A 27,389-nucleotide genomic window follows, 5' to 3' on the forward strand; every position below is an offset into this window, starting at 1 on the left:
GTTTTCCGGTGATGGTGTAAAGTGTAAACAGAGAGTTGAGAGTTCAAAGCAGTGTCCAGTTGATTGTGATTGACTGACTCAGAATTTCCTTCACTTTCAATGTGTTCAGTTAGTGAGTGTGATGTTGAATATCAGCGGTATCTCGAAGGAAAATTTGAACATCATAATCATAGATTTGATGTTGACCATAGCCATGGGGCTTGGCTCAATTATTACTCGAATGTAGGCTCGACTAAGACTTAAACTTTAACCCTACAAACTACAACACCCATCCCATCACCACTTTTTATATATAGATAGATAGTAACTGACAATTTATATTTATATTAGACTATATAGACTTAACTTAACATGAACTAATTCATAGAATTCCGATAGAGATATCGAAAAGCGGGAAATTGGGAACTGAGTTATGATCGGTTTCATCATTCAATCGTAGGAAGCTTATGCAATGTACAATTTCAATTACAATAATAACCATTACCATTACTCTTGACTATTTTTTAAATTATCATTTATTTGTCAAGCCCCAAGCAAGTCAAGGTAGCAGTTTGTAGTTCGATTATTAATATTATTATTATTATTATTATTATTATTATTATTATTATTATTATTATTATTATTATTATTATTATTATTATTATTATGACTGCAATTCAAGCTGTAATAAAGGAAAGTTCTCATACTTTGACAGGACTTTGAATTAAATAGCATCAGAATTTAACTTGAGCCAAATAATAAAATAATTAAGCGCCTAAGAAAAAAAGAAAGGTACTACCGCAAACTCGGGGACCCAAATAATTTTTGGGTTTTGGGAGGGGAGAAACCTTTGGGGGGGGGGGGGGGGGTTGGGAAGGGGGAAACTTTTTTTGTTTTTTTAAAGTCTCTCCCCTCCCAAACCCCCAACTAGACTTTTTTTTTTAAAGTTTCCCCCTCCCAAACCCCCAAAATATTTGGGTCCCCAAGTTTGCGGTAGTACCAAAAAAAAAAAAAAAATACTCAGAAGATAAAAAAAAAACGAAAAAGAAAAACAAACTTGTCAGTGATTTATCATGAAAATTCATTCCCCTTCGTATTGCGGTTTCACATCATAATTGAATTAATCTGGATCCACGACTAAATAAATATGTCAACTTACATAGTATACCACCATCAATTTTTAAAAAATGAAATTCATTCATAACTTAGTTTAACTATGCAACCACTTTTCTCGGTAACCCAAACACCTCACTTTTCCAGCAATCTGTAAGATTAGAGAATTTTCCTGTTAATGGAATTCATAATAATAATAAGAAGAAGAAGAATAAGAATAATAATATTAATAATAATCTTTATTGTCTAAATAGGCAATTATTGTTAGGTTACAGCTCTTGTAATAGAGGAAAAAAAGTACGTAATTAAAATAGTAGTAATAATGATGATAATAATACTGATATTCCCAATCAAAGTAAGCATAGTAAATCCAGTAAAGGCCTTTAAAATGTCAGCAATGTATGTCTTGTACATTTCATACAGCAGGGGTACTGCAAGGTTATTCATCGATGAGAAGCTGAATAAAAAAGAGCATTTTTTAAAATTTCCTTTTTTCTCTCTTTATTTTTTAGTTTGTTCATTATTTTTTGAAATATCAATGAATTCTTGATAAAAGATTGAATATCATATTTGTCATGGCACTCAACAGTTTATATTCATATTCTCTTCTGTTACATCCCCTTTTAAACCCACAATGGACATAGTCCCACTTAAACCCAAGTGATATCCTAAACACCTTTGTACTTAGCTTCCATGACGTTGGAAGAACATACTTAGGAATGGAGGTCACCTTGGTCAGAGAACAGTTTATTTTACTTGACTGAGACAGATTCTTGGTTATTTAAACAAGACTTTGATTAGTTGACCTCTAGAAGTAAACACGATACTGTATGTCAAGTTCATTTTTATCAAGATTTTATCTTAAGCAAGTTTATCTTATATAGATAGACTCCATTGCATATTCATGCTCTAGAATAAAAACATAAAATTTCTTATACACTTGTCGGATTTTTCCATCTTTGCTTTTTGCCACTTCCTCAGTATACTATTATTTCATGCTTTCATTACAGATCACACATATTTTACTCTGCAAGATTAAAAATCTCAATCAGAAATGAGTAGCGAAAAAGAATCCAATGAGGCAGCTGCCTCGGGAAATGGGACCAAAACAGAGACAAATAAAGAGGTAAAATAAATCTTGTTGTTATGTTTTGTTGCTTTTTTTTTTCAATGTTTATGGATGGATTTAAAACTGTGAAAAATGGAATACATGTATTTTTGTGTCTCCATCCGAAAAAATGTAAGTTCATCTCACAGGTATTTGGTCTCGTCCTACGTTAACTGTTCATGTTCGTTGGGGACACCTTGTAAAGCGCTTTGAGCATGTTTAGTGGATATTGACAAATTGCCACTTTTTTGAGGACAATAAAGATTTATTATTATTATTATATTGTGCTATATTAAAGTTCAATTTTTTCTCTTTGTTTTTTGATAGCATGATAGCAAAAATATTATGAGGCATTATTGGGAACTCCTTCGTAATTCCAAACACAGGAGTACAAGAATCTTATAATATTTCAACTTTCAACCCTTGTTTTATTTTGTTTCCAATTTCTATAATTGTTTTAATTGCTTTTAAAATATTTTCATTTCAGGAAGGGAAAGATAGTACAAGTTCGGGTAAGTCAGAAATCTTTTTTTTTAAATTAAAAAAAATATATTTTATATTATTCTTTTATTATGTCAATGCTCCCTGCTAATATGATCTTTAGTGCTTTAACCTTCTCCTTACCACCCAAAGGAAAATCGTTACATTTGTTACAGTATAACCAACAATTTTCTTGTTCTGATTGCATTTTGTTATAGTTATAGCTATCAAGACTCGACACTGTGTTGCAGAGCTCATTTTTCTGAACAAAACAAGCATATGCTGGTTACTATTCTCTCTGAAAAATCTATTTTTGTGTTGGGTGAGTGTGAAGTTGAGGGTAAAATTTTGAAAATAGCTGGTAAGGAGAGAGTTAATCATACCACAAATAAAACCAAAAATGGTTTTTAAAAAAGTACCTAAAGAATGCATTGAGATGTGTTACAAATTACTTGTCATTCTCAGTCATTTGTGGAGGTATGATGCAGTGAATTTAAATTTGTTATATTTTAAAGTTCTATTAAAAGATGGAGGGTAATATTTGCATAATGTAAATGAGACAGAATAGCTTATTTCATGTCATTCACAGAAGAATTTCTGATTCATTGTCTTGTTTTATTATGTTTCTGGTGATGCTTACAAGTTACAATAGAATAGAGGGTATTATTACTAGAATTATCTATTTACAATTATGGCTCCAAGGCTGCACAATACCTTGATTGGCAGAAGAGCAAAGTATTGACAAACAAAAATTAGGTTCTAGTCTTTGATATTTGAATTTTATTCAGTTAGATCTTAGTCTTTCTTATCTAGGAGATAATAGATAGCTAGGTTTACTTTAGATCTGATGGAAACTACTTTCATAGACCAGGGTCTGATTCGGGAGCCTTCCAAAAGCTCCTGACGCTAAGGGAAACAACCCAAATATTCCCTCAACTACCCGTAAGAAATAATAAAGCCAAGTACCTTTAACTAATCCTAATAATAATAGGAAAACCAAATACACCAAGCACCGTTATTAGGACATTTAACTAACCCTAAGAATAAAAAAAAATCCTCTGACATTGAGCTTACCCTTATAGTTCTGCTTTGTACTATATTTCAATAGAGATGCTAAACCGAGGAGCTTTCGGAAGGCCTCCGTTTGATTCAGAGATAGGAACCAATTGCTCCCTTCAGATTTACAACTATAAGATCATTCATTAAACTTTGCTTTCAAATGCACGCAATTAATTTTAGAAACTTGTATTTCAGTATTGAATGCCTTCACATAGAAAAAAAACCCAAAAAAACAAAAGGATTGTCTTGTGTGATTGCGTCTCAATTACATAATTTATAAAAAGTAGTCCTTCAGAGCCAATAGGCCCACAGAGCCTGAGTTTGTCCCAGTTTCTGTGGTGGGCGGCACTGTGGTCTTGTCGTAAGACACTCACTTTCAGATCTGAAGGTCCTGAGTTCGAGCCTCGCTCGGCGCATTGTTGAGTCCTTGGAAAAGGCTCTTTACTCACATTCTCTCACTGTACTCAGGTGTAAAATGAGTACCAGGCCATTAACAACATTGTTCTGTCCAGAAATATATATAATATCGCTTAACAGGCGTCATGTCTCGTCCTACATGTTAAGTGTTGCTATTGGCCTGGGTCCCTTTGTAAAGCGCTTTGAGACTTTGAGTGGATAATGCGCTTTATAAAAACTCATTCATTTTTATTTCTATAGCGTGAAATGAACAATAGCAATTGATTGCTATCCTTTGGATAGGATAATACTCTATCTCAAAGTACTTTCAGCAAGATCTAATAGACCCAGCTACCCAATCACTAATGCATGGATAGAGAGTGTTAGAAAAAAAATATTACTTCACCCGGGATTGATATCTGTCACTTTGCATGTGAAATGAGTGCTCTACCAACTGAGCTATCGGGACCCCCAAAAACATTTTTAAAGTGAGTGTCACATTTTTCAGTCGACTTTCTTCGTGAATACTTGGCAAGGTCTCTCGGTTTGCGTGAAAAACCAGAACAGATACTAGAGGAGCTGACACTGGAAGGAATAGCCAAGTACATCAACAGTGATAAATGTAAAAACATTGTCACCATGGCAGGTGCTGGTATTTCTACATGTGAGTATTTAACATTAACAAGTATAAGGATTTGGTATAATATGTCACAGTGAAAGTGGACAGGAGAGAGAGAGAGAGTTGGAGGGTAGGGGGGGGGGAGGGTTGTCTTTTTACTCAATTTTATTTTTTTATATGGTTGGTATGGTCTTAAACAGGGGACCACTATAGTATGTTTTGAAGTTCTACTTATGAAATTGTGAATAAGTTCCAAATACCGATGGATGAGCGCGCTTTTGGAACGAGTTTGAAAATTAAAAATCGAGAGCTTTTATTATATTCCTCAAATGACCTCATCCATGTTATTTCTCATCTAGATTTATCCTTATTTACACCAACAGGTGAAAATTTAACTGACATCAAAATAATATTTGACTTAAATTCTTAAGAATTATTATTGTGGTAAAGGTATCATTACATGTCAGAATCTTATTTTAGTAAATTAGGATGCATGCAGGATATGAATATTTCCTGAACACCTACATTTCTTGTACAAAGGATAATTGGAATATCGAACTTTTAAAAAAAATTTTGCTATTATAAATAAAATTAAAATAAAATTCCCTTTACTGATCCCAAGGGAAGACTGGAATAACCCAGGCATCAGCCACAGTGCAGCGCCGCGAACTGAGATAGAGCAAGGTGACTTACTCAAGGCCACTATGCGTAGCCGGTATTCGAACTCTGGTAAGAAGCAAAAACAGTGCCGCTGAGCCACGCAGCCCCATGAATGCTATGCTACTGTAAAATCGGATTTTCACATAAACGAAAAGTTTATGATATAATAAATAAAGCAAAACTGCAACGCGAGTTGTATAGACCGTCCTTCTTGATACTTTAAACATTTGTAATTTTCAAGAGATAAGAATTGTAGTCGCTATAGTTAACTTAAAAATTATACAATTTACCCTCACAAGTATTAAATAACACTTAAAAATCTTTAAAGTTATGTAGCCCTGCATTAACTTTCATTTTCAATAAGTTTTAAGTGGGTGGTTGGATGGGAGCATCACCCTTGAATCATATACCTATGATGTTCGCATGGGTGTACGATCCGATAGTGATGTCGTTTCTTCTTCTCTTTACTAGCCTATCCTGCTTCTTTGGTTTGTGATTGTATTTTTGACAGGGGATATTTTTTTTTCTGTAAATCTTCTGCCTGTTTGTTCTTGGTTATTTATAATTTAGCTTATGATATCTTTAGGTTATGATTTTGATTGACATTTGTACTATTTTTGTTAGATTGCTTGTTTTTTTTGTTTCAGCGGTCTCTCATATAACCTCAATTGTGTTGGAAGAGACCTAAAGCAACAAAAACAAAAATAAGTTTTAATGACTGAGATTCTCATGAAGCTCTGAAATTGGAGCCAGATTTCCGTAATTCTCCGAATTTTTAGAAACAGTTGGCAGTTCAGAGTAATATGGATATGATTCTTACTTAACAAAAAAAAAAAGATATGGTTCAAATCATGTCACCGGAGTCACAGTGCGAGGATGCACCATCCACCGAGTCACCTCTTGGTTTAAATATCAAAAAGGTTTCAGCTTTTTCCTTATAACAAGGTATTGTTATAAATTTGTTATCTCTTTTTATTTATTTTCCATTTATAATAATTAAGAAAACAATTGGAATATCGACAACAACAGAAAGAGATCAATGTATGTAAAATTCTTTATAACATTTTATACTTTTGTTGTTCACGTGTCATCCTTCACCAGCTGCTGGTATCCCAGACTTCCGTAGTCCAGAAACAGGCCTCTATAACAATCTGTCATCTTACAACTTGCCTTATCCACAGGCCATCTTTGAATTGGATTTTTTTCAGGTATCTCATTACATAATACCTTCGTTTTTCTTCCTCTCAAACAATTATTTTCTCTACTCTACTCTACTTTTTAAGTTAATCATTTTAAAAGGTTTTTTTCCATACTGCCTCACATGTTTTTTTTACTCACATTCACTTCCTCATGCTTACTGAAATTCCTATCCGCCTGTTTCCTTACTTAATCATTTGATTTTTAGCCTTGCGTTTTTAGGTTGATTGAAAGTGTAAATATTTAAATAGTAATTGTGTCGTATACAGAAATGAATGTGGTTATACAATGACTTCTAATTAATTTTGTTTTTTCTAAATTTCGATAATGATAAAGAGGATATTTTGATTTATTGTATTATGGCTTATTATGTTTATTGTTTTTTTTTACAATTTTCTTGTTTCCTAGAAAAATCCCAAGCCATTTTTTGTTTTGGCGAAAGAGTTAATGCCAGGATCTTTCAAGGTTTGTTGTGTTCTTATTGTCAACAAGTGTTTAGAATTTGTATTGAATTAAGTGCCTTAAGGGTAATGGAGAGACGATTTATCCAAGTTTTTTCATGAAATGAACAGTTAGTTATTAGCAGCTGTGGTAGAACACTCACTTCTCTCTCAAAGGGACCAAGATCGATCCTGGGTGCAGTTGAGATAATTTTTTTTTTCTTATCCCATCTGTCCACCCAGCAGTTATTTGGTAGCTGGTTCTGTTAGATCACGTGGAAAGTACTTTGTTGTAGACTATTGACCTATCCAAGGGATAGCAAGCAATTGCTATTGTCTGTTTCATTCTATGGAAAATGGAATAAACTCCATTTCCACGGGCCTGATGGCTCTGAAGGACTTCTTTCTGATATAGCTACAAGAAATCTCTTTCTCTTTAATGAAACCACTTGGCAAAAATTGCATTGGATCCTTCACATGGAACACAGAGAAGGAGTTAGCCAAGAGAGCTGTGGAGTCTTGTCTTGTCATTAAGTCGCAACTCCGTTCTTCGAAGATAATCGCGACTGTGTGTATGATGAGAACAAATGGATGTATTTAGGCTTTTATTTTGATTTTTTTAAAATTTCTCTGTCAAATTCAATTTGGCCATTTCTTGCCATATTGTGGGAGAAAGTTACAGACGTTGGTTGAATTTTCAAAAGAGTTCCATGATGAAATAAGGTGAAAATCCTTTGACTTTGACCATGGCCTTCAAACCGACAAGGGTGAGCACAGTGAGAGGTGATGACGACCCAATCTCCTCCAGATTGTGTATGAAACAGTGCTAGATAAAGCAAGAAATAAAAAAAATAAAATAAAATAAACTTCCCTTTATTCATCCCATAGGGGAAATTTTTCTCTAGGGTCTATTCCAAGGGAAGACTGAAATAACCCAGGCGTCAGCTGCAGTGCAGCGCCACAAATTGACCTAGGGCAAGTTGGCTTGCTCAAGGCCACACAGCACAGCGGCAGATGATCGAACTCTGTACCTTTCAGGTACGAAGCAAAGACCGTACCGCTGAGCCAAACTGCCCCTAAAATACAGAAAATACTAGAAAAACAAAACATCCCAATAAATCAGACCTCAGACTTCCTAATTACTGGTCAGATGTGCTACCATTACACTTCCGGTAATCAGGAGGTCAACGGTTCGATCCCCAGTCGAGGAAGACAGATTTTTTTGGGATGTTTTTTATCTTGTATTTTTCTTTCTTGCTTTGTTTAGCACTGTTTGAAACACACATTTTCAGATCTTTATCTTACACCAGCGCCTTCTCTCTAATTTCTCAGTGCCTCATTTCATAACTTTTTTTTTTTTTTTGGGGGGGGGGGGGGGGGGGGCGGGGGTTCTGCCCTCTTTGTCTTTTTTTTTCACAAACTGTCTGTATTTTCAGCCCACCCCTTGCCACTACTTCATCAAATTGTTAGACTTCAAGAAGAAGCTGAAACGTCACTACACTCAGGTAAAATAGGATGAATTACGGGTAATTTGATTTAAAAATTATTTTTTTTCAATTTAAAAGGGTAGATCTGTAGACGTGTTATATTACATGTAAATCTAGAACAAAGTGAATGAAATGATAATTTGCAATTCATTGGTCTCCTAGAGATAGATATTAAGGCTCCAGTTCAGCACACCATTGGGAAATATAAGAGAGCGAATCTTTTCTTGAGAATTTATGTAGCGCATTATCCATTAAATTAAATGTGTTCAAAGTACCACACAAGGGGCCCCCAGCCAACAGCAACATTTAACTTTTAGGACAAGACATGAAACCTGTAAGGCAATGTTACAATTTTTTCTGACTGTGACAATACTTTTAACAGCCCGGCTCTCATATTACACCTGAGTGTGGTGAGAGAATGTGACTAAAGAGCCTTTTCCAAGGACTCAACTTTGTGCTACAGAGAGCAGGTTTTGAACCTACCAGTCCAAAAGCTAGTGTCATACCACTTGACCACAAAGCCGCATATTGATCGATGAAAAGTCAGAAAACATTTAATTTATATGTTTCTTTCACAAGAAAACCTGAAGCCATTATTTTCGGGGGGAGTGGGGGGGGGGGGGGGGGGGGGTTCAGATAAAGTGAAACTTTAAAAAAGTTTTTTCCTTCTTATGTGAATAAAGAGATTTTTAATTATCTATTCCCAATATTTTGAAAGGGGACTTATTCACTCAACTCTTTGGAATTTATGTTACGTAGCTCAGTTGGTAGAGCACTCACTTCACAATCAAAGGGACTGAGATCGATCCCGGGTGGAGTCGAGATTTTTTTCTGTCCACCCAGCAGTGATTGGGTAGCTGGGTCTGTTAGATCTATTGGAATTTACTTTGTGATAGACTACCATCTCATCCAAAAGGTAGCAAGCAATTGCTATTGTCCATTTCATGCTAAAGAAACCGGGATAAACTTCTGCTCTGAAGGACTGTAACTGTTCATATAATTTTTAATGTTGGCTGAAGAAGTGCTGGAACTCAAAATATTCCTTGTCACATATTTTGTTCATTATAAGGTGGTTACTTTCATTTTTTTGTTCAATGCTATTTAAGCTTAAAATGATAAACTTTGAAATAATCCGTGTCTGTGTATTGCCTCCTTCATTCTTGCAATAACACTTTGTAGGTATATCCCTATGTAAGTGTTCCTATTTATTTATTTTATTAATGTCTTTTACTTTTTATTCCAAATTTTTCTTTTTTTTCTCTCTCTCTCTTTATTGTCTCCTCACATCAGAACATTGATACCCTTGAGAGAGTAGCCGGTCTTGATGCAGATAAAATCGTAGAGGCACATGGAAGTTTTCACACTTCTCACTGTCTGAAGTGCAATAAGGAATTCACCTTCCCATGGATGAAAGGTAGGCATTCATTGAGAATCTTAGGGATTTTCTTTTAATGACTTGATCATCGCAATTTGTCGTTATATGAACTAAACGTTTATTGACATTTTTTATCTCCAAAGAAAGCTCTCAATAAATGAAATTAGAAGATGGTTACATTTTCAAAAGAGGGTTTAAAATTGAAAAGAAAAATATAGAAATTATACCTGAACCATTGATGTTGACTTAGAATTGGATGAAATTTATTTATTTATTCATTTATTTAAAATATCTATTTATTCATTCATTTATTTATATATTATAGTTATTCATTCATTTATTTATAAATTTATTCATTTATTTATTATTTTTTTACATCCCTCTTTATTTTAATTCCTTTTTATTTAATCTTTCAAAGTCATTCCTTTTTTTGTAACATATATCTGAGTGAACCTTACACATCTACAGATGAGGAAGGTTTTGGATAAATAGCTAGAATGTTCTTCCAGAAATTAAAAGGAGAAAGCATGTTATTTTGATTTAGTTTGTAATTGATGTGAGCTTAGATTTTACTCTAATTGGACATCATGTCGTAAAGTTTTCACCAAGTTATTAATGATTACAAAGTGGCAAGAAGTTCACTAAAGCCAGACCTACAAATTGCGATCATTGCTGTTTTGATGAAAATGGTTCAACAGTTCAAGTTAGCAGTTATAATCAGATGAATGATAGGGAAAATTATAACTTGAAATAATTTTTACTGGTTAAAAGGTCGTCAGTTTTAAGATTGTATAATTATCAGCGATTGAGTTCTTGTTTTAAAAATAAAAAATAATTATTATATTTTCAGAACAAATTATTGCTGACAAGGTTCCTAAATGTGATGTGGAGGAATGTGAGGGTGTTGTTAAACCAGGTAATTATCTTCTCTTAATTATACCAGTAAATTATGTTAAGACTCCACTAATACCCATTAACTTATAAAGAGACAAATTAGGGAGCAGGCACTTGACTTACTTGACTTATGCCTCTTGGCTCCTGGCGAAGCAACAGCACTCTTCCATCGAGATGGGTAGATATTGGTAAAGAATAGAATACAGCTTTCCAATATTCATAAATATATTTCAATCAATTCTTGAAATATTGCACTTGTGGAGTTTTATATCATCAGATCTGATTTGATTTAATGTTATGTCTCATTCAACATCTGTTAAAATCCTTTGCTTCATTTTATAAAACGTAATAAAAGATGATTTGAGCAATGGCTAAAACAGTATATATGTATAACGATTATAGGTTTGTAATATTGTGTATGAAACTGTGCCAGACAAATCAGAGATAAAAATACTGGGGAAAAAAAAAACATCCCAAAATCATAATACCTCGATTGGGGACTGAACCTTAGACCTCCTGATTACAGATCACATATTTATTAGTAAAGCAATTAAGGAAGATGATTAAATTGATGAATTGACCAAGATTTGAATATGTCCTTATAAACTTATTCTTGGTCGTTTTTTTGTCCTTTTTTTTTTCTTTCAGATATTGTTTTCTTTGGAGAAAGATTACCCGACCGCTTTGTGGAACTTGTTAATGAGGTGAGAAATTAAATAGGTCATAGTAAATTTTGCGTTAGATTTTTTTGAAAATTGATGAATTATTTAAACCATCTTCAGATGTTGATAAAATGTAATAGTCATGAAAATAAGAACCAGGAATGCTCTTTTTCCTACTAAAACCAGAAAACTGGCCTTTTGAAATTTTCCGGCTGACTTTGTTTAGTATTGATGAGTTGGGGTTTTTTTTTTTAAAGATAAAAGTATTGGTTGTTTAAAGGTAACAGTTAATGGGAAGCTAGATGGATGCGTGTCATTTTCCATGATTTAAAGATGATACCATTTGATGACAAGAAGATTCCCACAAAACATTTTCATATATGGTCTATACGAGAAAAGTTTTAGGCTTTTTTTTTAACTTTAGCATAGGGCATTCCTCCAATGACTTCAACATTTTTTCAATGTCAATTTGATGAACACTTAATAAATTTCTTTCTTTCATTCAAGTTATTTTTTTTTTTCAATCAGTTGAAAAATTGATGAAAACATTACGGTCAATGGTTACTGAATCTTTAGTTAACTTTTCTATGTAATGTTTTATTTGAGTCTGATTCTAACATCATACTTTGAGTTCTATTTTTGCTAAGAGATCAGTGATAGTGATGAAATTAAATTGCTGTTACTGTTTTCTTGGTAAAAAAGATTAACCTACAGACAAATAATAGGATGAATTATGATTTGAATGAAATAGGTTCTCCCTCTTAGCGGGTTCTGATATGATAGCTGAGTTGGTAGAGCACTCGCTTCCCAAGCAAAGAGACCAGAATCGATCACAAGTGCAGTCAAGATGTTTTTCTGATCCCCTCCCTCCAACTTCATCCACCTGTCTGTGATTGGGGAGTTGGATCAGCCAGGTTTGCTCAAAAGTACTTCCAGTAAACTACATCCCATCCAAAGAATAGCAATAATTGCTTTTGCCCATTTAACACTATAGAAACCGAAGTAAACTCTCGCTCCATGGGCCTTATGGTTCTAAAAGTTTACATAAAGGGTAAACATTATAAATCTTTTAAAATGTTTCCAACAAGTCTGTTTTTGATACTAGCCAATACATGTCATACAATGACATCCATTGCTCTAGTACCAAATAGCACACTCAATAGTAAGTAAACAGCAGGTTTACCAAACCGTGTTCCTCAGGACTTACCCAGTTGTGATCTGCTGATTGTGATGGGGACATCCCTCACCGTCCAGCCTTTTGCCTCTCTGGTCAGCAGGTAGTAATAATTGTGAAGTCTAGCACTAGTACTAGCTGTTTCTTTCCTATGCTTGTCAATCCATCCTTGTATTGTATCCTTTTGTGAAAATAAGCATGTCACCTGTAATCTATAAAAAGTATTATGTCAAGAGGGGTTGGATGATAAAAATTAAATTTATTTTGAGAAATATTAGATTTGTGCTAACATTTTTTGATTTATTAAGAAGAAAGAATGGGGATCCTGATAGCTCAGTTGGTAGAGCATTTGCTTCCCAAGCAAATGGACTGAGATTGATCCCGTGTGCAGTTTAGATTTTTTTTTTTTCTGGAGTAGCATTGATTGGGTAGCTGGGTCTGTTAGATCTGATGGAAAGTACTTTGCGATAGATTAGCGTCCTATCCAGAGATAGCAAGCAATTGCTATTGTCCATTTCACATTATAGAAATTGGTATAAACTCCAGCTCTACAAGCCTAATGGCTCTGAAGGACTACAAAAGGTTGACGATTTTCCACATATTTATGGAATTCTGTATGTTCAAAAACCTCAGTACATTGTCCAATCACTTGCTGAACTGAAAAAAAAGTAAGTACATGATGCCTTTTTACCTGAGCTCAGCACTCAGATAGTGGTCTGTTTTCTCTACACACAAAAATTCAGTAAATGTTTGCCTCGTGAATTGGCCACCCTGGACCACAGTAAGAAGAAAGAACATAAAGTTCATCAGCAGATAAGATAGAAAACGTCATATCTGTGATACTGTTAGATTTAAATTTATTATTCATCAACCGGTTCTCTCTGACATAATACTGCATTGAGGTGGCGGGTCACATATTTACATAGCTTTTTTAATCCTTTTGTATCCTTGGAGATGAGGTAAACTCCAAGGCATTTTTTCCTTATCAATTTCAGTTTCCGCATCAGTGTATCCCTTGTACTATATTTACTTAAATATTATTCACCTTGTAGACTTGGCTTATATGAGTTATACAAAGCTTATTTTTTTTTTTAATAAATGTAAATATATCTTCCTGTGTTTTTTTAAAGTAAGTTTTTCTGTCTTTGTAAAATGTCCGATCGAATTGTTAAATCACTAAATTTATAAATGATTTAATCAATGCTGTATTCATAATTAGTTAATTAGTATCCCCAAATGAATGAACAATTTGACATTATAATATTATAGTAATAGACATTATAGTAATTCCTAGCATTTCCTCAAAATATTCGTACATCAAGCCCGCTGAAATGCCCTATTACAATTTTTTTTCCGACTTAAACAACAAATCAAGGACTTATTTTACAAAATATCAAATTGAGGAAACGAGGGAGCAGGCACTGGTGTAAGATAAAGATCTGAACAAGTGTGTATGAAAGGTGCCAGACAAAGCAAGAAAGAAAAATACAAAAAAATACATCCCAAAAAATCAGTCTGCCTCGACTAGAGATCGAACCTCAGACATTCTGCTTACTGGTCAGATAATAATAATAATAATAATAATAATAATAACAATAATAATAATAATAATAATAATATATCTTTAATGTCTCTCTCTCTCCATCTCTCTCTTCTCTCTCTCTCTCTCTCTCTCTCTCTCTCTCTCTCTCTCTCTTTCTCTCTCTCTCTCGATGTGCTACCATTAAATCACAAAGACTCCCGGTAGTTGGGACAATTTTAATTCCTGTATTCTTCGCAGTGTAAAACGCGTACCGTTTTCTAAGTCATTAACACTCATTGAAAGTTAAAATTGATGCCCGACTACATCATTGGAAGGAATTTGAAGTGTTATTTAATCATTGTGAGGGTAAATTGTGGATTTTTTAGAGTTAGCTATTGCGACTACAATATTTATCTCCCAAAAATCACGAAGTTTTGAATTTTCAAGTCGGAGGTCTGCCTTATGGATATACCAGTGGATCAAACCAAAAAATGAAGTCAAGTAAAATACACACGAGGCATTCAGGGTATCACACTTTAAATATTCCTACAACTAATGTTAACAGTCATTTCTACTTATTTTTCCCACTTACATTCCACTCATGGAACAACTTACCTGATGGTATCCAAATACTGAGAAATATTGAGACCTCCAAAATACACAACAGACTATCGGGAAAATACCATATACAGTGAAATCCGCATAAAATCAACACTCTGAAAGGCAAATTTCTGCTTAAAGTCAACACCTTTTGTTGGTCCCAACATTTCTATTCTTTATCTATGCGTGTTCCATTGATAAAGGGATAAAGTCAACATTGCTTAAAGTCAATCAAGTCTTTCTGGTCCAGGCAGGGATGGCTTTATCAGGATTCCACTGTAATTGTATTTTATTTTTTTCTTTTGACTATGCTCATTTATAGTTAGACTCAATGTGAGTGAGTCAGATGGTGAGTTCAAGGAAGAAGAACAATAATGAATAAATAAAGAGGCAAATGAGAAAAAAGATTTATATTTTTTAAATGCCTGTCCTGACTCATGGTCGAACCCTAAGTTTCTTTTTTGATGAAAGATTTTTTTTTTCTGAAGATGTAACAAGATATGTGTTCTCATATTTTGACATTACAGGATCTAGCCCAATGTGATTTGCTAATCATTATTGGGACATCGTTAACGGTGCAACCTTTTGCCTCATTAACCAATCGGTAATTTGTATGATGCATCTAGACCTGGAGTTAAAGGATTAACATTTATTTTTTAAAAAGACCAAAATTCAAGTTCACTTGTTTGGAGTTTTAAAACTAATAAAGATTTACTTTGCTAGTGAATATTTATTTTATAAATGTTTTTTTAAATAACTTTAATGGTCAATGCTTTGAAAAAAATTTTTCAAGAGGATTTTTGGAATTATTCAAATTTGAAGGTTAACTTATGGGGTTCTTTGAAAATATGAATATGTATATAATATTATTCTCATAAATGAAAACCCCAGACGCTGAAGGTTCTATTATTTCTGAAATATAACTTTTTGAATTGTTTAGATTACATAAAGGCCTAAAGGCTCAAAAGGATTCTATAAGCAGACAAATCAAGATGGAAAACTACATAGCTATAATTACAGAATATTTTGAGTATAATTCAATCATTTTAAATTTCCATCCAGTGTAAAATAACATTGAAGAATACTGGATAATTTTCCCACTTTTCTTGTTCATCTCACACGTCTCAATTTTCCTTCCATCAATAAAATGTTAACTCACATGTTGTTGTTTTTTTTAATGATAGATAGAATGGCAGTATTATATGAAGCTTTTTTATACTATTTGACTAGACTTAATATTCACATCTCACAACTATTAACTCATTTGTTTACATGCCTCACCTCACCTCATTCTCTTGACCGTAGTAGCAGTCATAGACATGAATACAGCTTCTCCAGCCAGTCCTGTCCTTCACTTTACTTATCAGTGTTTGGCTGTGTCTAAACTTGTCCAATCCATGATGTTCTCCATCCAGCATTTTGGTTGCTTCCCTCTTTTCCTGCACATTTAGACCATAAACGAAATACAGGGTGTCCATAAATTCTGGGTACACAGCAATATCCTAGTACAAATTCCTCTTTAAAACCCCAATCTTATTCAATATAGGATGTAAATGAATTGTATTTTAACAACACGTGGCCGCTTTTTCGTTGAAGAAACATATCTTTCAGCCAAATCTCCACAATCCGTAGCCTAAAAGAATAAATAAAAATTACAGATTGTGAAGTATTACATGTGCCCAGACTTTGTAGACACCCTGTAGAAACCAGCAGTTACACACTTAAAAGCATTTTTTTTTTAATTAAAAAAAAAAATTATTTTTATGGCACCTATTGTGTAACTAACCCCAGTAAGGGAACTGTGGCTTAGCGATACAGTCTTTGCTTCATACCCGAGTTCAATCGCCCTTGCACTGTGTGGTCTTGAGCAGGTCACCTCACCCTAGCTCACTTTTCGGCACTGCACTGCGGCTGACGCCAGGGTTATTCCAGTCTTCCATTGGAATAGACACAAAACACAAATTTCCCCATGGAGATGTAAACAGGTTGTGTTTGTGTTTACTGTCTCCTGACGAAGGCCAAGGGCCGAAACGTTGTTTGTTTTGTGTTGTTCCCTTATATATGAGTCACATCTACTCACTTTATTTTTTTATCTCCATTTTGTTGGCTCATTTAGGCACCTCTAGCTTTGGTAAACAGGTTATTTTATTTATTTATTAATAAATACGATTCACTGTTGCATTTCACATTACTCATTTTGCCCAACCAATCATTCTGAGCAAATAAAAATCACTTGTCCAAAAGGATGGGAGAATTGTAAGGAAGGGTTGGCACAAGGCGATCGAGTGGGTAAAACACTGTATTGTAACCAGTGAACTGAGTTCAAAGTCCATTTTAGGTATTTTATTTTGTGGTTTGACATGTTAAAAGATGACTAGAGTTATATTTATCATGATTATATAACATTAAAAAGGGTGTGAGAGAGAGAATGCATATTGGTGTATATGTGAATTTATGCATATTTATTTAAAATATTGCCTAATTAAATTAAAATTTAAAAAAACAGAAATGCCCTTTGGAGGCAATAAATAGTTCTCATAAGGCTAATCATCATCATTGTTATTGTTAATATTATTATTATTGCCATTATTATTATTATTATTATTGTTATTATTATTATTGTTGTTGTTGTTGTTGTTGTTGTTGTTGTTGTTGTTGTTGTTGTTGTTGTTGTTGTTGTTGTTGTTGTTGTTGTTGTTGTTGTTGTGTTGATTTCACAATTTTCAATTTTAGATCAGAATTAACCTCTACTTTCCTAATCATTCTTGATTGGTAGATATAAAAACTGTAAAATTTAAATTAAAAATTCCCACAATTCCTAAATCTAATTGTAACCATGAGGATATGTCCAAACTGTAGGGTAAAGATACTGTCATGTTTTATTTAAGTTCGAATGCTGCCATCCAACCAATTTGATTGGTGTCGCGGAATTTGAAGAATGTTATGTTGTTAAGAAAATAAAACTGCTTCGACTGTAATTAATTTGTCTTTCTTCTTTGATCTTCCCTCTAGAGTTGGATTTGACACGCCCAGATTGTACATCAACTTAGAGAAAGGAATGACACCAGTAAGTGGATTTGTATCATAAGATCAAAGCACTAGCTCAGTTGGTAGAGCACTCACTTCATACATACACAAAGGGACCAAGTTCAACCCCGAGTGCAGTCGAGATTCTCCCCCCCCCTGTCCATCCAGTAGTGATTGGTGGGAAGTACTTTGCAATAGACTAGTGTCCTGTCCAAATGATAGCAAGCATGGTTATTGTCTTTTTTTACACTATACAAAACTGGTATAAATTCCGGCTTCATGGGCCTAATGGCTCTGAAGGACTACTTAAAGCACCTCTACCAACCCCCTCCTTGACATATACAATCAAAGGTTCAAACACACCATAATAAAAGGCTACAGAGCTGCTTTTCCAAAAGGGATGGAGCAATCTCTCAGAAGAAGAAGTGACAGTATGAGGTGTGAGCAATTCTTGGCAGTTCTGAGCACATACAGTGTAGTGCAGCTCATTATTATTATTATTATTATTATTATTATTGTCGTTATTATTGTTGTTATTATTATTATTATTATTATTATTATTATTATTATTATTATTATTATTAATATTATTATTACCAGGTATTGTTATATTATTACTCACTATCATCGTCGTCATCATCATTATCATCGTCACAATAATATTGATTTGTTTTCTATTGTCCAATTCTAATCACAGAATAATCCGATAACGGCCTTGATGTTTGGGGGTGGATTTCAGTTTGATTCAGAAGACAATTACAGGTTGGTCGCTCATTTCTCTTCTGTCCCAATACTCTTCAATAGTCGTAACGTCACTTCCTTCCTAATGATGCATGGTAACTTAGTAACACTGGCTCTAAACTATCGGAACAATGGCGGATGCCCGTATGAAATATTACTCCGGCGAGCATAAAAGCGTTTCCAGAAATGATCACAAGGCATATGAAAAGGGAATGAAAAGTTCTAGCCAGCATGAAGAATAAAAAGGAATGATTTTCTTTGTTTAGAACCAAGATGGCCGCCGTTGCCGGGTGGTGTGACATCAGACTACTGAATCCTGTTGTGGCCAGACTGCTTTACAATGACAAAAAACTTTTTTTTACATTTAAAAAAAAAAATTGGTAAGATCTTTTGTGAGCCATCACTTCAATAATCCATTTGGTATCCAGATGACTAGAAGTAAATTAAAGTTAAAATTCATCCCAAAAAAAAAAAAAAACAAAGCAAAACAAAACAAAAGAAAATGCCTTGAGTTTTTATCCAGCGCAACATCCTCTTTAATATGCGTTAAAAGGAGTCCCCAGACAACAGCAACACTTAACATATTGGATGAGACATGGTGCCTGTTAGGCAATATTACAAGAATATTTTTTTGTCCAAGAAAGAAAGCCAGGTACTCATTTTACACCTGAGTACGGTGAAAGAATGCGGGTCAAGAGCTTTTTCTGATGACTCAACTATGCACTGTTCAGAGTGAGACTTGAACCCAGGACCTTCTGATCCGAAGGTGAGTGTCATATCTACTAGACCACATAACTGCACACTTGAGATATGACTTTTCAGGCTTGTCAACCAATAAGATTTGTCATACATTTTAGTGAAACTTTCAAGTCACAAATATGATATATGGGAACTTTTGCATGAAACAAACAGTAAAATCTTACTACCCTCTGGAAAGGACGTTTGTGTATTGCTAAGTACCTTCAGCCAGATCTAACAGACCCAGGTACCCAATCACTGCTGAATGAAAAGGATAGAGGTCAGAAAAAATCTCAGTGATGATGCAACTAATCATTATCGTTGAAAGCATATGTCAGTGGAAAAGAAAAATGTTAAGAATGACACAGAATAGCCTTGATGATATGTATTTCTTTCATGTGTGTCAGGGACGTGTTCAAAGAGGCAACGTGCGATGACGGGTGTCAAGAATTAGCAGATCTTATTGGAATCGGGGTGAGTTGGACAGTTAGGATTTTGTTATTTTGCTCAAAACTTCTCTGGCAAAATGGATATAAATGAGACTTTGATCTTTTTTTGTCTTCTGAATGTGGAAATTACTTGGCCTATGTCATAAGTCCGTAATCCTTTGATAGATTTTTATTTTAAATGACTACAACATTGTGAAGTTGGAATGGTTAGTTCAATATGGGTGAAATAGAGAAAAAGGGCAAGGGGGGGAGAGAGAGAGAGAGAGAGAGAGAGAGAGAGAGAGAGAGAGAGAGAGAGAGAGAGAGAGAGACAAAGACAGATAGATAGACAGACAAAGAAACACAGACAGATTGTTAACCTAATACAGATGGGTTCAATTTCACTAGAGCTGGATTCATGTACCTAACTGTTTTCACCAAGAGAGCAGTAACATTCATTTGAAGCCACAGTCGCAATACTGTTATTGTTACTACTCATGTTGAGAACTGTAAAACCACATCACAGGGATGATGATTATAGTTTGAAATAAATTTCGTTTTGCTGTTAAATGTAAAATAATAACGTCATTTGATAAAAAAATTTAAAGTAAAACTAGACTATCTTTGATTTGTTTGTAATTGAAACAGGATATGTTGAAGGAGCACATGTCCAAGGCCCACTGTTTTATAGACCGAACCAATTCTTCAACAAATGAAGGAGCATCTGCATCGGGGGTCACCAAAACAACAAAACCAAGTCCCAAATCTGCTGGCAAAAAGAAAGCATCAAGTCAGAAATCTAAACTGTCATAAACTGTCATAGACTGTCATAGACTGTCATAAACTGTCATAGACTGTCATAAACTGTCATAAACTGTCATAAACTGTCATAAACTGTCATAGACTGTCATAGACTGTCATAAACTGTCATAAACTGTCATAAACTGTCATAAACTGTCATAGACTGCTATCAAAGAACAATGTCGAGGTTGAGGGGTTTATTTTTTTTCTCTTTCTTACAAGTTGAAATTTGTGGAAATTTGTGGAATGCAAAATGCGCCTTATGCCCACCATGGTGGGTCTTGGAACAAATCAATTGAACAATACCAATTCCAATCTTCTCCTTCTTCTTCTTCTTCTTCTTCTTCTTCTTCTTCTTCTTCTTCTTCTTCTTCTTCTCTCTTCTTCTCTCTTCTTCTCTCTCTCTTCTTCTTCTTTTTCTTCTTCTTCTTCTTCTTCTTCTTCTTCTTCTTCTTCTTCTCTTCTCTCTCCTTCTTCTTCTCCTTCTTCTTCTTCTTCTTTCTTCTTTCTTCTTCTTCTTCTTCTTCTTCTTCCTTCTTCTTCTCTTCTTCTTCTTCTCTTCCTTCTTCTTTCTTCTTCTTCTTCTTCTCTTCTTCTCCTTCTTCTTCTCCTTCTTCTTCTCTTCTTTCTTCTTTCTCTTCTTCTTCTTCTTCTTCTTCTCTTCTTCTTTCTCTTCTTCTTCTCTTTACTTTCTTCTACTTCTATTCTACTTCTACTTCTACTTCTACTTCTACTTTTACTTTACTTTACTTCTACTTCTATTCTTCTACTTCTTTCTATTCTTCTACTTCTTCTATCTTCTTCTACTTCTTCTACTTCTTCTACTTCTTCTACTTCTTCTACTTCTTCTACTTCTTTCTTCTTCTACTTTCTCTTTTCTACTTCTTACTTTTCTTCTTCTTCTTCTTCTTTCTCTTCTTTCTCTTTTTCTTTCTTTCTTCTTCTTCTTCTTCTTCTTCTTCTTCTTCTCTCTTCTTCTTCTCTCTTCTCTTTCTTCTTCTCTTCTTTCTTCTTCTTCTTCTTCTCTCTTCTTCTTCTTCTCTTCTTCTTCTCTTCTTCTCTTCTTCTTCTTCTCCTTCTTTTCTCTTCTTCTTCCCTTCTTCTTTCTTCTTCTTCTTCTCTCTTCTTTCTTCTTCTTCTTCTTACTTCTCTTCTTCTTCTCTTACTTCTCTTCTCTTCACTTCTTCTCTTTCTTCTTTACTTCTATTCTTCTCTTCTATCTCTTTCTTCTCTACTTCTTCTACTTCTTTACTTTCTACTTCTTCTACTTCTTCTTCTACTTCTACTTCTTCTACTCTCTCTTCTACTTCTACTTTCTTCTTCTTCTCTACTTCTTCTACTTCTTCTACTTCTTCTACTCTCTTCTATCTTTCTTCTATCTTATCTATCTTACTTACTTCTCTTCTTACTTCTTCTCTTCTCTTCTACTTTCTATTCTCTACTTCTTCTTCTTCTTCTTCTTCTATCTTCTACTTCTTCTTCTACTTCTTCTTCTACTTCTTCTTCTACTTCTTCTCTTCTACTTTCTTCTTCATTTCTACTTCTTTCTACTTCTTCTTCTACTTCTTCTTCTATCTTCTTCTTCTTCTTCTTCTACTTCTTCTCTCTACTTCTTCTTCTACTTCTTCTTTCTACTTCTTCTCTCTCTTCTTCTTCTATTCTTCTTCTCTACTTCTTCTTCTTCTTCTTCTTCTTCTTCTACTTCTCTTCTTCTTCATTCTTTCTTCTTCTTCCTTCTTCTCTTCTTCTTCTTTCTTCTCTTTCTTCTTCTTTCTTCTTCTTTCTTCTTCTTCTTCTCTCTTCTTCTTTTCTTCTTCTTCTTCTTCTTCTTCTTCTTCTATCTTACTTCTTCTTCTTCTCTTCTTCTCTTCTTCTTCTATCTTTCTTCTCTCTTCTTTCTTCTTCTTCTCTCTTCTTCTCTTCTTCTACTTCTCTTCTTCATTCTTCTTCTTCTTCTTCTCTTTCTTTCTTCTTCTTCTTCTTCTTCTTCTACTTCTACTTCTTCTACTTCTTCTTCTATCTTCTTCTTCTTCTTTTTCTACTTCTTCTCTACTCTTCTACTTCTTTACTTCTTTCTTCTTCTCTTCTTCTTACTTCTACTTCTTCTATTCTTCTTCTTCTTCTATTTCTTCTATTTTACTTCATCTCTTCTTCTTCTACTTCTTCTACTTCTTCTCTTCTTCTCTTCTTTCTACTTCTTCTTCTTCTTCTTCTTCTTCTTCTTCTACTTCTTCTTTTCTACTTTCTATCTTCTTTCTCTTCTTCTCTCTACTTCTTCTTCTTCTATTCTTCTTCTATTCTTCTTCTATCTTCTTCTTCTACTTTCTTCTTCTACTTTCTTCTCTTCTACTTACTTCTTCTTTCTTCTATCTTACTTCTCTTCTTTTCTTACTTCTTCTTCTTCTTTCTTCTACTTCTCTACTTCTTCTTTTCTTTCTACTTCTTTCTTACTTCTATCTACTTTCTTTTCTTCTTCTTCTTCTACATTCTTCTCTCTTCTTCTTCAACTTCTTCTTCTTTCTTCTACTTCTTCTTCTTACTTCTTCTCTTCTTCTTCTTCTTCTTCTTTACTTCTTCTTCTTCTTCTATTCTTCTTCTTCTTCTACTTCTTCTTTCTTCTTCTACTTTTCTTCTTCTTCTTCTTCTTTCTTCTACTTTCTTCTTCTTCTACTTCTTCTTTTCTTCTACTCTTCTTTCTTCATCTTCTTCTATTCTTCTACTTCTATTCTTCTTTACTTCTTCTTCTTCTTCTTCTTCTTCTTTCTTCTTTTCTTCTTCCTTCTTCTTCTTCTTCTTCTTCTTATCTTCTTTTCTATTCAGCTTCTTCTACTTCATCTTCTTTCTCCTTTTAAGTCTGTAACTTCTAATTTTGAAGATTCCACAGACCACAGTATTTTTCTTTCATTGGAGATGAGAGACTATTCCACTGTCTTAATGTCGATGGTATGAAGGAGTACAAGTAGTCATCCATTCTTGAGTGGGGAACCATAAACTTGGATGACTTCCTCTTATTTGGTCACACGAATTATTCATTTATCCTGGTGATTTTTATATAGATAGTATGCAGATGACGTCACTCAGGCCTTTGTTATTTTTTTTTGCCATCCGCGTTTGTGAGTTGTTCTCACTAAACTGTATTAACCAGACTATAAAAGTTCATGGTTACACAGAGTTTGTGTGTTGGTCCGTTGTACTTCCGGATGGCAATGTTGTGAACTCCTTGGCCTAGCGCATTCTATCTATATAATGCAGATATGAATTAAGGCTGAACAATCTTTGATTTGTTTGTAATTGAAATCAGAATCTGTTGATTGGGCCCTTATTATCAAAGATCAATGTTAAGACTGTGGGGTATATTTTTTTCTATTTCGTTCAAGTTCAAGTTAGTGGAAAGCAAAAAGCGCTGTATGCCCACCATCGTAGGTCTTGGAACTAATCAATTGAACAATACAAATTCCAATCATACGAGTCATTCATTTATCATGGTGATTTTTGTATATATGCAGATTTGAAGTAAGGCTAAACAATCTTTGATTTGTTTGTAATTGAAATTGAGATATGTTGATTGGGCACGTACTATCAAAGATCATTGTTAAAGATGTGGGTTTGGCAGTTTTTTTCTCTTTCTTTCAAGTTTATATCAATGGAATGCAAAAAGCGGTGTATGCCCATCATCGTAGATCTAGCAACAAATCAATTGAACAATACAAATTCCAGTCACATTGGTCATTCAATTCAATTCAACCCTTTAAGTTGTAGTTTTGCTTAGCGAAGATAATCACAACTGTCAATTAGTTATCCTAGTGTTTTTTTCTATAACACTCTACCTTGGACTGGTAGGTCCGTGGTTCCAGTCTTGCTCTGGGCGATGGAAGGTCGAGTCCTTAAATTAGACTCCTTACTTTCATTTTTCTTACTGCACATTCACTGTGTGAAATGGGACTTTGCTATTGGATTGAGACCCCTTGTAAAGCGCTTCAAGCATATTTAATGGATACAGACTATGGGTACATATTTGCAGGTCTGATAATTAACCACACATTGTTGTAAATGGACATTGATTTGAGAGTATTTCCATCACAACAATGAGCCCCTAACAATTTGGGTTATCAGACCTACAAATATGTGCACGTCGGATACAGGGCCATATGAAAGCTCAATTATATTTGTTTTTTTGGGGGGTTTTATGTGAAAATGTGTTTGAAATATTTATGTCTACAGGTTTATTCTATACTCCCATATTGAGAATCTTTAATTGATTTAATAAAGAACATAACTGCCTTTACAGTAAGGGGTGAAAGGTATCGCTGTATCCTTTTAGATAATGGGTATTTTATTTCATATAGTCCTTATTGTCCAAAAGCAGTTTAAAAAATAAAGAAATTAGTTACCTCAAAAATAACAATAAATTTACTCTTTATAATACTCAGAATAAAATGGAAAAATATCAAATTATGGAATTTTAATACAATTATGCATGTTGCTACCAACTCTAAATTTATTTTTCCTTCTTCCATTTGTTAATTCATGATAAATATTTACATCTCGCTGTTTATTTTACTGTTTATAATGGGGGAATCACAGAGAAACAAACGTGTCTAAAAATCACATTTTAAGATTTAATCTAAATATCAGGTACTTCTTTATATTTTGTTACCTCATTTTAAAAGAGAGCTGTGATTTTAAAGATTTCTTTGCTTCTGGGGTTTTTTTTCCCATTTTCATGTTGGCCATTTGTTGATCTTGATTTGGAAAACTAATGTTTTGATCGCAATTAACTTAACCCTTTTGCTACCACCCACTTTTTGCCTTGCAGTGCGTGAACTGCCACAGTAAATTACACGAAAATAGTGAAGACTTTTGAAGTACTGTATTAGCTGTCTATATACTACCTTGAAATGCTTATAGTGACCAAACTATAAGATATCATATAGATATTATATATTTTATGAAAGGTCATTTTTTGAATCATCTCGACTAAGATCTGGATCTGATTTACTATCATCTTCTGAAGTAAAATTTTCACCCTCCTCAGCGGAATAGTCTGTTTCAGAATCACATAGTTCAAAATAGGCTTCAACTTCTTTTTCTTTTTTTTTTAAAATCTTGTCTGCACCATTCAATTGAAAAATCGTGAAAAGAATGATCAACTACTCTTTTCTGCAAGAATAACAAGTCAATCAAAAAGTATCAGTTCAAAGTTTTGATAAACAATAGTAGAATGAAATTCTGCACCAATTCAAGTGAAAAATCGTGAAAAGAATGATCAACTACTCTTTTCTGCAAGAATAACAAGTCAATCAAAAAGTATCAGTTCAAAGTTTTGATAAACAATAGGAGAATGAAATTCTGCACCAATTCAAGTGAAAAACCGTGAAAAGAATGATCAACTACTCTTTGCTCTACGACTAAGTCAATCAAAAAGTATCAGTTCAAGGTTTTGATAAACGATAATAGAATTAAATTAGCCGATATACCGGCCCGGCTGTGTGATAGTTTATATCTCTAGCCTTATGGCTGAAATATCAACCATAAGGTAGTTTCGGTAATAACGCTAACGGCCTAGTCTAGTGGTAGCAAACGGGTTAAGAGGTGCAAACTGTATAGTTATTTGTAAGATGTTCACAACTTTTGTAATTGAGTGATTTTAACCCTCTACTTACCACCTACAGCAAAATTGTCACATTTGTTACGAAACAATATACATTTTTCTTATTCACATTTATTTTGTACATCACAAACTTTGAAGAATGATCTCTTTGTTTAATTAATAAAAACATAAAGTTGTTTTGTAGAGATCCTGTTTGAGTTTTTTTTAAATTAATTTTTCTGCTGGGTAAGCCTGCCATTTTAGGAAAATACTGAAAATGGTTGATAAGGAGAGAGTTATTGTCTAAATTACTTACTTATTTATTTTTAGAAAATTTTATCTCTTTATTTTGTTGTACTTGTGAAGAACCAGGAAAATTTTCAGGTAAACCAAGGCTTATCATGAAGAAGCACTTATTTATTTAAATGATTGACCTGGACTTTCATATGAGACCATGATCATAAATGATCATTCTTTCCAACTCTTCCAGGCCGTTTTATCTTTTATTCCTTTTTACATAATTTTTGTCATTGTTTCGGGATGAGGCTGCATTTAGTCTTGTTCCAGCCATGACTGGGATCCTTCACTGGAAGGGAATTGGTCAACCTGAGTCTTTTGTTGTTTTTCTTGTAAATCATTTCTATGCTGGATTTCGTTTTTGTACACGTAGTTGATATCGGTTTACGTTTAGTAAACATTGAATTCATTGCTTATGATAGAAGATGTATGCTTGCGTCTGGATGAGATTGTGTGTTCTTATACTAGCCACACAAAAATAATGATTTTGGATCTGTCTTTTTTTTTTTTTTTGAGTGTTGCATGTTTTTGAGTTTAAACTCATCTAAAATCTGTTTGACCACACATCTCATCATTTTCTTTTTCGTTCTCTGAAATGACCTAAAAGTGTCACAAATTATGATAAACCCCTAAAAAAAACTAACAAAACCAAACTCAAGTCTTTTTTTGTTGTTGCTTTTCCATGATAATAATTATTGAATAATAAATACGAGAGTTTTTTTTTTGTAAACTAGTATTATGTTCATTGTACATATTGGCTCCTGAAATGTGATATTATTTTAATATGCTATTTATTATAAATGACTGGATTTTGTTTGTTTTTTAAATAACCACGTTTGATTGAGATGTCATCTCATTTGGATGTTTCTTATGTACGTGTGTGCAATGCATTTTTGTTATTTCACTTTTCTCACGGCAGTGATTATTTGTATACATAGGATATTATATCTGTTTGATATATTATTAAAGAATAAAAAAAATTATTTTTAAAGGCGAAATTTA

General features: G+C 33.7%; 1 protein-coding gene across 4 annotated transcripts; it reads left to right on the forward strand.

The window, feature by feature from the left end:
• On the forward strand, positions 1–27,389 carry LOC144963325 (NAD-dependent protein deacetylase sirtuin-2-like). Of its 4 annotated transcripts, none has more exons than XM_078897255.1 (15): positions 1–112; positions 2,103–2,218; positions 2,688–2,712; positions 4,644–4,799; positions 6,516–6,622; positions 7,020–7,076; positions 8,488–8,556; positions 9,829–9,952; positions 10,764–10,829; positions 11,456–11,511; positions 12,670–12,746; positions 17,778–17,832; positions 18,490–18,554; positions 19,679–19,745; positions 20,348–27,389. In XM_078897255.1, exons 2-15 carry the CDS (start codon positions 2,147–2,149, stop codon positions 20,510–20,512), a joined length of 1,161 nt encoding a protein of 386 aa, XP_078753381.1. In that variant the 5' UTR covers positions 1–112; positions 2,103–2,146; the 3' UTR covers positions 20,513–27,389. The 4 variants fall into 4 exon arrangements, with proteins under 4 accessions (XP_078753381.1, XP_078753382.1, XP_078753384.1 ...); XM_078897256.1 differs by having other exon boundaries at positions 8–108; positions 20,348–20,648; XM_078897258.1 differs by lacking the exon at positions 12,670–12,746 and adding an exon at positions 15,293–15,369 and having other exon boundaries at positions 17–112; positions 20,348–20,648.

The sequence above is a fragment of the Berghia stephanieae genome, chromosome 1, assembly GCF_034508935.2.
Source record: "Berghia stephanieae isolate SIO BIC M18660-M18661 chromosome 1, UCSD_Bste_1.3, whole genome shotgun sequence".
Classification (NCBI taxonomy): domain Eukaryota; kingdom Metazoa; phylum Mollusca; class Gastropoda; order Nudibranchia; family Aeolidiidae; genus Berghia; species Berghia stephanieae.

Coding starts and splice junctions, on each gene's coding strand:
- LOC144963325 (XM_078897255.1), top strand. CDS start 2,147: ATGAGTAGCGAAAAAGAATCCAATGAGGCAGCTGCCTCGGGAAATGGG. Junction 2,219..2,687: donor AAACAGAGACAAATAAAGAG/GTAAAATAAATC, acceptor TTTTCATTTCAG/GAAGGGAAAGATAGTACAAG. Junction 8,557..9,828: donor TGAAACGTCACTACACTCAG/GTAAAATAGGAT, acceptor TCCTCACATCAG/AACATTGATACCCTTGAGAG.